This window comes from Terrapene carolina, unplaced genomic scaffold, assembly GCF_002925995.2.
Source record: "Terrapene carolina triunguis isolate 2854851 unplaced genomic scaffold, T_m_triunguis-2.0 Scaffold96, whole genome shotgun sequence".
NCBI lineage: Eukaryota > Metazoa > Chordata > Testudines > Emydidae > Terrapene > Terrapene triunguis.
The window spans coordinates 42771866-42784161 of NW_020664447.1; the positions used below are offsets into that span (position 1 = coordinate 42771866).

Genomic DNA, 12296 nt, shown 5'->3' on the forward strand with positions numbered 1-12296 from the left:
AGAAATATACACTGTTTGCTCATGTTAAAAAAATTCTTAGTTTATGTGAGAAGCTCTGGTGCCCCTATGGTTTGCAACCAGGGCTTGAAATTTGTCAGAGGGGAGCCTTTTTCTGTTCTCATGAAGATTCCCAACTTTGGCCAAGTTGAGCCTATGAAAAATCTGAGTTCACACTGGCTCAGTAGACATACTAGAGTTTTGCAGTTAAATTCTCTGAAGATTGTCTGCACTGAGCATGCTCCAACCCAGAGCAGAGCAGGACTATCCTTGCAATTGATTCTCCGGGTTGGTCATGGTAACAGAAGCAAGGAGACTGTGCTCTCAAATGCAGAGGGGACAAGGGCCAGAAGGGTGGGCGGCGACAGGAGTAGGTTGGGATAAGGAGCCTGTGGGGTGGAGACTGGGAATGAGAAGGGTTGTGTGGGGAGACAGACTGGACAAGGGGCCCAGGGACTGGCTTGTTCATCCAAACTGTGCACTGAATGAGGTAGGTATTCTTGGGAGGGGAGGGAGTATGATACTGTAATTAGACTGTATCATAATGTATATGCACAAGGGGCTTAATAAAGGTTGGACAGACAACCCTAATTCTGGCATTTCCTAACATAAGTACTGGACTTTGCACCCTTAATAATGTTCTTTTACTATAGTTTTTTGGATGTGATACATATATAAACTGATTGGAAAAGCTACCTAGTTATCTGCCAGGATATGACCATACCAACCGATATGCTGATAATGATTGGAGCTATGAGGTCAGAGTTAAAGCTGTTTGTGGAATTTTAATTATAAATTTCCTGACTTCCAGACACTAAAAAACCCCAAAGTTGCTAAAGTTTAGGTTGCAAAATATTACTGGAGTGGGGGGGAGGGTATTTTTAAAATATAATAATGGTGAGATGTGAGAGCTTGCTGAAGACTTCTATTTTATTTCTTCTGACACACTACACTTTGTTATAATTATAGGTGTGGTGTAAAGATATGTATTACAACTGCTTTTGAACTTAATACTTCCCAGAAGAGGCTTTCAACATGCTTTTTAAGTGTCAGTTTAGGCTCACATGTTGAGGTAAGGAAATATTATTCCCATTATGCAAGTGAAGGAACTGAGGCAGGGAAGTTTTGTACTTGAGCAAGTTGGTGGTGAGCCAGGATCAGAACCCCGGTTGGACTCCTTGTCCTGTGCCTTAGTCACAAGACCCTTAGTTGTTCAGACAAAAGACATGTCGTATTTGACTTAAGGATTTGGTCTTCAGTGTTTGTAACCTGTCTGAAACAGTGTGGATTGGCTGTCAGAATTTACAAATTCCTCCTTTCCAGTTAAAAGCCAGCAGAGAGAAATATAACTTCAGCAGACATCATGAACAGCTTAAACCCTGAGCTTACCAAATTCTGGTAACCTCTGATGCATCCTGAAGAATTCCCTTCCAAAACAATAGTGACAGGCACTGCAATATGGCACGAATGCGCCAAATGGGGAGATTCTAACCTAAATGCTCCAAAGGCTCGAGCTGGAAAAAAATAGTTGCGGTGCTCTCCCAAGCTCAGCTTGCTGGGGACACCAAAATGAAACTCACAGGCGCCTGTGCAGATGTTCAAAATAGGATCACATGTGGTTGGTTGGGCTCCTCTGGTTTGGGATTTGGATAAAACCTGGAGCAGGGCTAGATTAAGAAATAGGCACAATAGACACATGCTTTGGACTCAGCCTCCCAGCCCTGTGGTGAAGGCAGAATCTAAGCTCTCATTTATTTATTAAAAAAAAAAAAAAAAAAAGTGCTATCCTTCATAGTTACAAGAAAAGCCTGGAACTGTGACCCACCTGTCACGGATGCAGTGACATCTGCTTGAGTGTGCAGGCCGCCTCCAGCAGCACAGCAGTCACAAGAAGGAAAGCTGTCTGGCCCTACACCTCCCACCAAAGATGACCAGACCCCCACTGTCTGGGGAAGTGGCTTAGATGCCCTGCTGGCAGTGCAGTGTTGGCTCTCCCCTTACTGGGGCTCAGATCTCCTCTCAGCTCCACTCCACACAGCAGACTGGGGGTGGGAAAAGGTGGTGGTTCTAAAATGAAATGCCACTCACAGTAGATTGTGCAGCTCTGTACAATGTGATCATCCCTCTTTCTTACAGGCAGTGAAATAGTTAATTTTAGTGTTATAATTAGGCACCTGAGTTAACACGAATTCAGGCACAATTCACCTCCCTTAGAGCTTTTATGTCAGGCTCTCTGCAAACTCAGACCTACATGCAGTGGTTTGTGAGTGAGTTTCGGGCTTATAAGAAAATGCTGGTTATACAACTTAATTATGGAATCACTACTGTGGACCCAGAACACAATGAAATCCAACCATTGTGAAGCTTCATTTACAATGAGGTAGACAGAAACTCCCTGAGTTGCTTGGAGATAAGCTTTGCTCTTCCTATAGTAAAGTTTCATGTCATTCTAAACAGGTTCTGCTGGGCTAATGCCCTTGGAATGCAGCAACTGTCCTCAGCGGGAGTGAGCTGCTGCATTCCAAGGGGGTTATTTTCTTCACACTCCCTGTCTCCTCTTGCTCAACCCCAGCAGTGGGAGGAGGCAGCAGGGAGCTGCTGCTCTTCGCTGTGGCCATCAAGGACTATCCTGTACACAAGCCATCCTAGCAAATGGGTGGGGTGAGAATTAGCTGGCACTATTTACAAAACACCTACTAGCCTGAAGCAGATACAAAATATGAGGGGCAGGAGGTGGGTCCTGGGACCAACTCTCTGGTGGGAAGCCCAGCCCCGCACTGCGGGACAGGAATAGATTCTGGGATTGCTATCAGATGCTGTACTTCAGTCATTATTTGCTTTTGCAACTGGTTCTGACTAGTAGGTGTCTTACAAATTTGAAGCTCCTCCCCAGCTACTGGGAGTGACAAGAATATTTCTGGTGTTATTCCTTCTTTAAAAACAAACAAACAAAAAACCTGGTGGTGATTGCAGCAGTGAGGTAGGGATGCATCCACTGCTTTACCGTAAGCCTCCTTTTTTCTGGGGTCCTCTTCCCCCATGCATTACTTGACTGCGTGCCCCTGTTCATAGCCCTGTGGCAGCAGCACAAAAAACTGAATTTCTTGACAATGTCATTGCCACCTAGTGGTTTTGAATAGCAGCATGAAACTGATTAGAGACTTGTAAATTCCACTCTGTTGCCACTAATTAGGCTAAAGTATGGGGCAGAAGAGGCACTAGAACTGTGTCTTCAAATGCAGGAAGACAGCACTCCATTGATTTATGTTTGGAAGGCTCTCTTCAACCACAAGGACTAGAACTTTTTCTTCCCCAACTGAGAATTTAAATTCTGTAGGGGTAGATAACTTAGGCCTCCATTTGCCAGGGTGATGATAACTAAAGTTTCAGGATACAGGGGGAAATGAGTAGGGCTCCTTCTGTGTAATTAATGCTGGGTTTTTTTTCTCCACCACCACTCAAAGATGGAGGTGGACTCCAGTCAGCAGAGAGATCTAATAGCTTCTTCTCCACTGTTTTAATGATTTTTTTCAAAGAGAAATAAGCAGATCAAGTAAGAATGGATTTTGGATGCAAACAACATGTCAGAAACACAAGTTATACTAAAGTGGAAGGTGGTGTCAAAATCAATGCAAGCAGCAAAATAATACACCGGGACCTAGAGAAACTAGAACTATGGACAGAAAACAGCATTAAAAACTCCAGTTGGAAAAATACAAACTAATATGGGGGGGGGGGGCGGAAATTGGAAATTCACTGCCCACTGAAGTCAATGGAAAGGCTCCTATTGATTTCAATGGTCACTGGTTCAGGCACTCAAAAGGGACACCTGGACAACAGCAATGCGGAGAGTGGCTAAACAGTGTCAGCTTGCAATGGACTCTAGCAGCGAAAGAGGCCAGGAACCAAATCAGGGAGCCAGGAAGTGAGTCATTCTCGATGCAGCTCTGGTGAAACTGCACTTGGATTATTGTATTCAGTTCTGGGGACCTGAGTACCAGAAATATTAATGACTGGCAGGAGTTCAGATAACAGCAACAAAATGATTAGGGGTCTGGATAAGGGATTGAATCATGAGGAAAGATTAAAAAGCGAACTATGTCTAGCTTGGTTGAGCTAGGAGAAGGAAGGTGTGCACCATGATAAGCGCCTAAAGCTATTTGGAGACTAAACAGCAAGGACATTAGGGTGGTAAAATGGGAACATCCCTACAGAAAAAGGAAAGATGTAAGCTTAGCATCGAGAAATGCTTCCTGGCAATGAGATATAATAGTACTGTAGACAGTGACTTGCTGCTGCAGCATCCTAGGCAAGTCACTTCGCTCCTCTGTGCCTCAATTTCTACCACTTACATCCTGGGGATAGAGACACTATGGCTATGTCTACACTGCAATAAAATACCTACGGCTGACCTGTGTCAGCTGACTCGGGATTGCAGGGCACAGGCAGCAAAGCTGTAAAACTGCAGTTTAGATATTTAAGCTCAGGGTAGAGCCAAGCTCTGAGACCCTCCCCCATTGTGGGGTCCCAGAGCCCAGTCTCCAGCCCAAGCCCAAATTTCTGCACTGCAGTTTTATAGCCCAGCAGCCCGAGTCAGCTGACACGGGCCAGCTGCAGGTGTTTTATTGCAGTGTAGACGTAGCCTTGCTGATCTTTGAGACTGACAGATGAAAAATGCAATATAAATATTATTTGCAGTGTAGCTGTAGCCATGTTGGTCCCAGGATATTAGAGAGACAAAGTGGGTGAGGTAATATCTTTTATTGGACCAACTTCTGTTGGTGGAAGGGACAAGCTTCACAGAGCTCTTCTTCAGGTGTGGGCCCTTTCCACCAATAAAAGATCACTACCTTGCCTCTCTCATATAAATATTGTTTTTGTTGTTGTTTTGTTTTAAACAGGAAACTAAGAGGCAGTGCAAACTTTATACAGGGCTAACAGCTAAGAAGAGTTCCCAAGTTTTAATCCTAACTCTGCTGCTAGTTTGCTAGGTGGCCTTTGGTAAGTCACTTTGGTGCCTAAACACCTTCAAAAATCTGACCCTAAATCCCAATGATTTCAGTGGGAGTCAGGCACCTAAATACATTAAAAATACCTGACACTTAACCCTATGTGCCTCAGTTTCTCCATCTGCAAAGAGCAGGTCAAATTAACTGGAAAGTTTTGCAAAGCAGGCCCATTATGGATAAAGTCTATTAACTGAGAGTCATGCTGATGACCCTGTTCTTTTGAGGAAAGAAACTGGACATAAAGGGATGTTCTCTGGATCCACTGCAATGTTTGTTGAGAGACAGGCTTCAGGGTAGCAGCCTCATTGACAGAAACACCAGTTTCATTACAGTACACTACTACATCTGTCTTAATGAGACAGACTGGAGGGGTGTTAATGGGCTATTTCACCTCGGGCCACTTCACCTTGAATGGTCCCTTGAAATATGTGTTTACTTATGCTAAACAATCTGTGCCACCTTGCATTTAGCAGTGACACTCTGAGTACCTTTCCCAGACCCGAAGAGGAGCCCTGTGGAAGCTCGAAAACTTGTCTCTCTCACCAAAAGAAGATGGTCCAATAAAAAATATTACCTCACCCACCTTGTCTCGTCAATGAGAAACTTCAGGAGTGAGAAAAGAAAACTGCCCGTGCTAGATAGAGGGAGGGGTAACTGACAAAGGATTTGAGATGGTGAGGAGGGGGAAGCGGAGAGAGAAGTAGCACAGAAATACTTACAAATGGTTCCCCAGCATGTTCCTCTTAATGGCACCCAGGTAGTCCATCAGATGTTGATCAGAATGTTCATCTCCAACCATTGTGGGTCCAACTTCCTGCAGAAGGAAATTTAAAATTCAGCAGATGAGAAAAAATACCATAGTCCGTGCATTTCTTCATCCCAACTTTCAAGGGACAGGTTAAACAGAGAAGAAATAAAAAGCCCAAAGAGCAAACCCTTGCAATGTGAGGGAGGGTATATTCCCCACCCACATCCACGAGAAATGTGAGACTTTGGGGGGAAGCTTATTTCTTGCACTTGTTTGTCAAGTTACACTCCTGCTACCAGGATCACAAGCAGCACATCTAGGAAGGAGAACTACTGCGAAGGAGATGAAGAGGAGAATCTATTGTAGGTGAGCCGGAGAGATCATGTTTACTGGAAACCTCTTTGTTCGCTAAAGCCTGGTCTACACTACAAAGTTTGGTCAACGTAAGCCACGTTGTGTCGACCTAATAATGCATGTGTCTACGCTTAAATTTGTCTCCCACCAATGTAAGTGCCCCATTATAGCGACACAGTAACATCACCACCACAAGTGGCATTGAGCCATGGTTGATGCACTGCCAGTGAAGACATTGCATTACTATGTCGACCTTAACAGTCCTCCAGCAGCTGTCGCAGAATGCCCGACACTGACTGCTGTGGCCATAACTGTGAAATCCACTGCCCAGGGGTCACAGAGACCAGAAGGCCCCCGCCCCCTTTTAAAGCCCTGCAAATTTTTGAAATGCCTTTTCCTGATTGTCCTGCTTGGCGAGCACACCTCTAGTTGCTCTCCATTGTTGTGTGCAACCATCTAGCTGATCATGCCAGCTACGCGCTCCAGCTTGGAGTAAACAGGAGATATTGGACCTTCGAGGCCTGTGGGAAGAAGAGCTTGTGTGTACAAGCACAGCTATGGATCAGCTGTAGAAATGTGGACATCTACGAGCAGATTGCACGGGAGATGCCGAAGGGTACAGCAGGGATCAGCAGCAGTGCTGTGTGAAAGCGAAGGAACTGTGGCAGGCGTATCGGAAGGCATGGGAGGCCAGCAGTCGATCCAGAGGAGAGCCTCAGACCTGCTGCTTTTACAAAGGCTGCTTGACATGCTTGGCAGAGACCCCACCACCACCCTACAAACCACCATGGAAACCTCTGAGGAGCCCAAGTTACAGTCCCTGGCATGAACAGCAAGGATGAGTAGAAGGTGGAGGAGGATGGGGGACATGCGACCAGAGGGTCCAGCTATGCCGTGATCCAGCACCTGTTTGAGACTCCATTGCAGCCCAGTCAATCTTGGCGGTTGAACATGGGCGAGCCCAATGCAGGGGAAGGAACCTCGGGTAAGTGTAATTGTATTTCCCATCACAATGATGTACTGATGGCACCCCAAACTTAACAGGACACAACTATCAACTGTTCATTAATTTACTCATACTAGAAGAGGTATAGGTACAACAGAGGTAGAGTTATCTGCTTGTCATTCCCCTGTAGTGTCCCTTGCTTATGTCCCTTGAATCCTCCTGAGAGAGCTCAATGAAACTTCCATGGAGGTACTCTGCAATCCTCTGCCAAAGGTTTCCAGAGATGGCAACCTTATTGCTCCCTCTGCAGTAGGACACTTTCCCACGCCAGTCAGTGCTAATTTCTGCAGGCACCATTACAGCATGCAGGCTAACGGCATGTGGGCCTGGACAGCTTCGGGACATCAGCAGCAGCTGTGCTCTCTGTGACTTTGTTACCCTCAGGAGTGAGATCTCAGCTAAAATCATCACTGCCTGTGGGAAATGGTGCCAGTATTCAGTGCTCTTGGCCTACACTCAGTTTCATGCAACCAAGCAATTGCCTCCTCATTTCCCTCACTTCTAGCAGGCCATAGTCAATATTGCTGGCGCTGTGAGTGGCACCGTGCACAAGCATTCCAAAGCAGAAATGTCAGCAAGCACGTCTTGTGTAATACTTTAGGGGAGCAAAAGAAGGGAGTTCTGAACCTTAACTTTTACCTTCCATTGTGACTATACTGACAACAGTGCCTTTTGTGTTTTAGCTGCAGCTGCGCATATTGCAGACTGTTTGGACAAGAAAGGGCCAGGAGTCCCAGCAGGAAAAGGAGAGGGAGATGCACCAGGACATAATGGGGCTTCTACAGCAGCAAGCCCAAATGCTGCAAACTCTTGTGGACCTACAGGTTCACCAATCCCGAGCTCCCCTCCTTTTGCAGTCCCTGGAGATCTCCATTGCAGCACCTCCCCTACTCACCCCCTCGACACATGGCATCGGGGGGCCACATCCCTATTCTACCTGGGGGGACATTAAGGACAACCACAGCTTCACACCTACTGACTTGAGAGAGCCACAGCTGCTGTATGTATAGGTAAAATGGACATTACAGTTCTTTCCCCTTGTTAAGTTCTGTTCCATTAATTTATTAAGTTTTCAATGTATTTGCTTTTAAACTGCACAGGTTTTTCTTTGCACTGATTTTGTTACCGAATAAAATTTATTATCTGGAAAACAATTAATCTTTATTGGTTCACAATATATGCTGCAGAGTGCCTAGCACCCACTTACTTGATACTCATAGGCTCAGTAACAAACAGTGTAATAATCATAAATGTACAGCGAACACCACAAAATTACTCAATGCATTGTCAGTGTTATATTCACACATGCACACCAAGCACCACACAATTCCTAACAGGCCCCAAAACAGCAGACCAGGTAGAGCACAGTACACCACAGCACATTACTATGTCTCACTGTTAAAGTGCTCTTTCAAAGCCTCCCTGAGCCATAAAGCTCCATATTCAGCTCTTCTAATAGCCCTTGTGTCTGGCTGTTCAAACTCAGCAAATGGCCGCTCCATCTCCATCTCCCCCCAGCAACTTTTCCCCTTTACTTCACAAATATTATGCAGGACGCAGAAGGCAGCTATAGTCATTGGGATGCCTTTTTCACTGAGATCTAATCTTGTGAATAAAAAGCGCCAGCATCCCTTCAATCTACCAAAAGTTTATTCAACTGTCATTCTGCATCTGCTGAGCCAGTAGCTGAATCTTTTCCTGCTGCGGTCGAGGTGGCTGGTGTACAGCTTCATGAGCCAGAGGTAGGCCGGGTCCCCCAGGACCACTATTGGAATTTCAACATTGTCAATAATAATCCACCAGGCAAGAAAGAAAGTCCCTGCTTGTAGCTTTCTGAACAATCCTGTCTTCTTAAAGATGGGAGCGTCATGCACGTTCCCTGACCAGCCAACACTGATCTTGGTGAAGCATCCCTGGTGATCCACCTACACTTGCATAACCATAGAAAAGTAGCTCTTTCTCTTTTTTATGTATTCTGTGGCAAGGTGGTCTGGTGCCAAAATAGGGAAATGTGCGCCGTCTATTGTTCTACCGCAGTTCGGGAACCCCATAGCTGCAAATCCATCCACTATGTCCTGCACATTGCCAAGAGTCACAGTCCTGAGTAGCAGGAGATGATTAATGGCCCTGCACACTCGCATGACAATGGCCCCCACAGTGAATTTTCTAATTCCCAAATGATTTCCCACTGACTGGTAGCAATTGAGCATCGCAAGCTTCCACAGTGTGATTGCCACTCATTTCTCCAGTGCAGCTCCCACTTCGATGTCCCTGAGCTGGAGGGCTGGGGCGAGCTCAACACACAGATCTAGGAATGTGGAATTGTGCAATCAAAAATTCTGCAGTCACTGCTTGTCATCCCAAGCCTACATTACAATGTAATCTCACCAGTCAGTGCTCATTTCTCAGGCCAAGAACGGGCACTCCCCCATCTGCAGCTGCTCTGTGAATGCCACCAACAACCTTGAATTGGTTCTCGCTATGTCCCACAGCAATCTGACCTCCAGGCAATCGTCATGTTCCCTGCTGATTTGGTTATTCTTGCAGCTCTGCTAATACCAGAGGATCGTGCATCCTGTGCTTGCAACATGTATGACAATAGTGCAGAGCTGTGCAGACTCCATGCTTCTGTCCAAGATGGCGGACAGCAAGGAGCATGATGCAGGTTCGTGGAATTTTTAAAAAAGCATGAAAATTTTGGGATATAGATGACATTATGGGATGGAGACAGTTGCATGCTGGGAAGTTGACCCCTGGTTCCCAGTCACCCCTTTGTGACTTGTTTCTGCCCCACCACACATTGCCAAAACTCCCCAAAAAACAGTGCACTGGATGGTGGCAGGATGCATACTGGGATACTATACATGGTGCAGCGCACTGTGTATTGACAAAAGCCCTCCTGGTGAGTACGTGCAACGCCGACACAAGAAGCCAAGCATGCATGCGCACAAGCGATATACTAACTGTGGAGGCTTTATGCCAATGTAACTTATGTTGACCAAAGTTTGTAGTGTAGACACTCAGAGTATGCCTACATTGCAATTAAAAACCCACGGCTCGTCTGTGCCAGCTGACCCGGGCTCGCAGGGCTCAGGCAATTTAATTGCAGTGTAGATGTTTGGGCTCAGGTTGGTGCCCGGACTCTAGGACCCTGCGAAGTGGGAGGGTCCCAGAGCTCAGACTGCAGCCCTAGCCCAAACATCTACATTGCAATTAAGTAGCCCCTTAGCACGAGATCCGAGAGGCAAGGGTCAGCCAGCGTTTGGCTACTGATGTTGTTTGCCCACGTAAGCACTTCCTACAGGACACAGGAGCTGCCTCCTCTCACAATGGGAGTGTGAGCCTTAGGTATATTGCTCTAGCAGAGCCCTCTGCTGGCTGAACAGGGAGAGGTGCTGATGGGGTTCCAAAAAGATCCTTCTTCCAGAGGAATTCTGTAGCAGATAAATGTGGTTTCATGAAATGAGAGGAAGATGCTGGTGACCATCTCTGGGAATAACTAGGTACAGAGAAATGCCAATGAAATGTAAAGTGATTGTTGGCATGTACCCTTTAAAGTGAAGAAAAGCAAATGGGATGGAGGTAGGAAGACAGAGGTGTAAGTCATCTGAGTGTTTACATTGTGCCATGTATATCCCAGCTGCTTGTATTAAAAAGCATTTACACAGTGCTAAAAATGTGTCATTTTACAGAACATTCTCTGCCCCCAAAGAACTTCCAAAACCAAGGTCCTAATTATACTGTAATGTATAAGGTTGGGGGGCTAGATTAAAACATGGTAGCCTTGGATACAATCAGAACACGGGGCAGTCTTACAACATGGATGAGACCAAACCATGTTTTACCTTGTTCCTGAATTATACTATGGCTCTGGGCTTTTGCATGGCCGTTACCAGACTATACTGATTACGGTTAAAACAGTTAGTTCCCATTTACACTGTAAGAATGAACTGTGTTTTAACTATGTCTGGGGACAACAGTCTTGTATCAGAGTCCTCCAACATAATAGAAATTACAGGGCTAACAGGAACTAAAGACAACACACAGGACAACAGTACAGGTAAGGGGGAGAGGAGAGTGCATTTGATGAGGAAAGGACGACTCGAGAACAAGGCCCCTCAAACACCTAATACTCTGCCTGTCTATAGCACTTCCAGACACAGAACTCAGAATGCTTTACGGCCATTAATTTTTTAATCTTCACAACACATGTGAGGTAGTCAATTATCACCCCTACTCAGGGTGGATTGATTTAAATCAAGGCAATTTAAATCAGCGATTTAAATCATCAAGTGAAAAGCCTTGATTTAAATAACTGATTTTAATAAACTCTTCCATTTGTGCTTCAGTTATTTTCTAAAGAAAGGTGCATTCTCATTCATTGATATAACCATTAAAACATAAAATCATAAGACTGGAAGGAACCTTGAGAGGTCATCTAGTCCAGCCCCCTGCACTCATGGCAGGACAAGTATTATCTAGATCATCCCTGACAGGTGTTTGTCTAACATGCTCTGAAAAATCTCCAAATCTCACATGTTGATTTATAACTAAATAGAGCCTTTACACTGGATTTGTTACATCTTTTTGCTACCTTGGAGGGTACACTATAACTACAGACATTTATACAAGCAATTATATAGCTTCATATTTTCAGATTCTTATTTATTAATTGTATATTTTTAGTATGTTTGAAAATGGTGAATGACATTTCTTTTATTTACTAGATAATTCATTTTTTGCTCATGATTTGTGTCACGCTGCATTAGCGTGGTAACTGGAATTTAATTAAACACACAAAACAGCAGATGCCATTTATTTTTCTTAAGCAAAACAAGCCCTTAATACAGTATACGAACTATTGTGCCATACTTATGAAGCTTGATCTCAAAAGTTGGATGTTTTCCCCTGATTCTTTATATTAAAAAAGGCTTTAACTGAAGGTTTCTGATATAAGCTCATGGATTCAGCATATTTAACTTTTATGTAAATATTGAGACATTATCCTAAGTTTTGTATTAAATTCAGATTTCATTTTAAACTGGTTTATTTTTAAAAAGAAAAAAATTATTATCTAAATAAAGTTAAAAAATCCAATTTAAGTTAAAAAAATTCTATTTTTTTATTTTTTCAACAACAACAAAATTATTTTTATCCACTTTGGCCCTATTTTTATAGAAAC

The 12296-nt window shown here is 44.4% G+C and overlaps 1 protein-coding gene across 2 annotated transcripts in view; it reads right to left on the reverse strand.

Annotated features, from left to right (window-relative positions):
• GCHFR (GTP cyclohydrolase I feedback regulator) overlaps window positions 1-12296 on the reverse strand; it is a 37061-nt gene that overhangs the window by 1842 nt on the left and 22923 nt on the right. For both annotated transcript variants that reach the window (XM_026651244.1, XM_026651245.2), the window contains exon 2: window positions 5726-5820. In XM_026651244.1, coding sequence (XP_026507029.1) covers window positions 5726-5820 — 95 coding nt within the window. The remainder of the gene's footprint in view (window positions 1-5725; window positions 5821-12296) is intronic.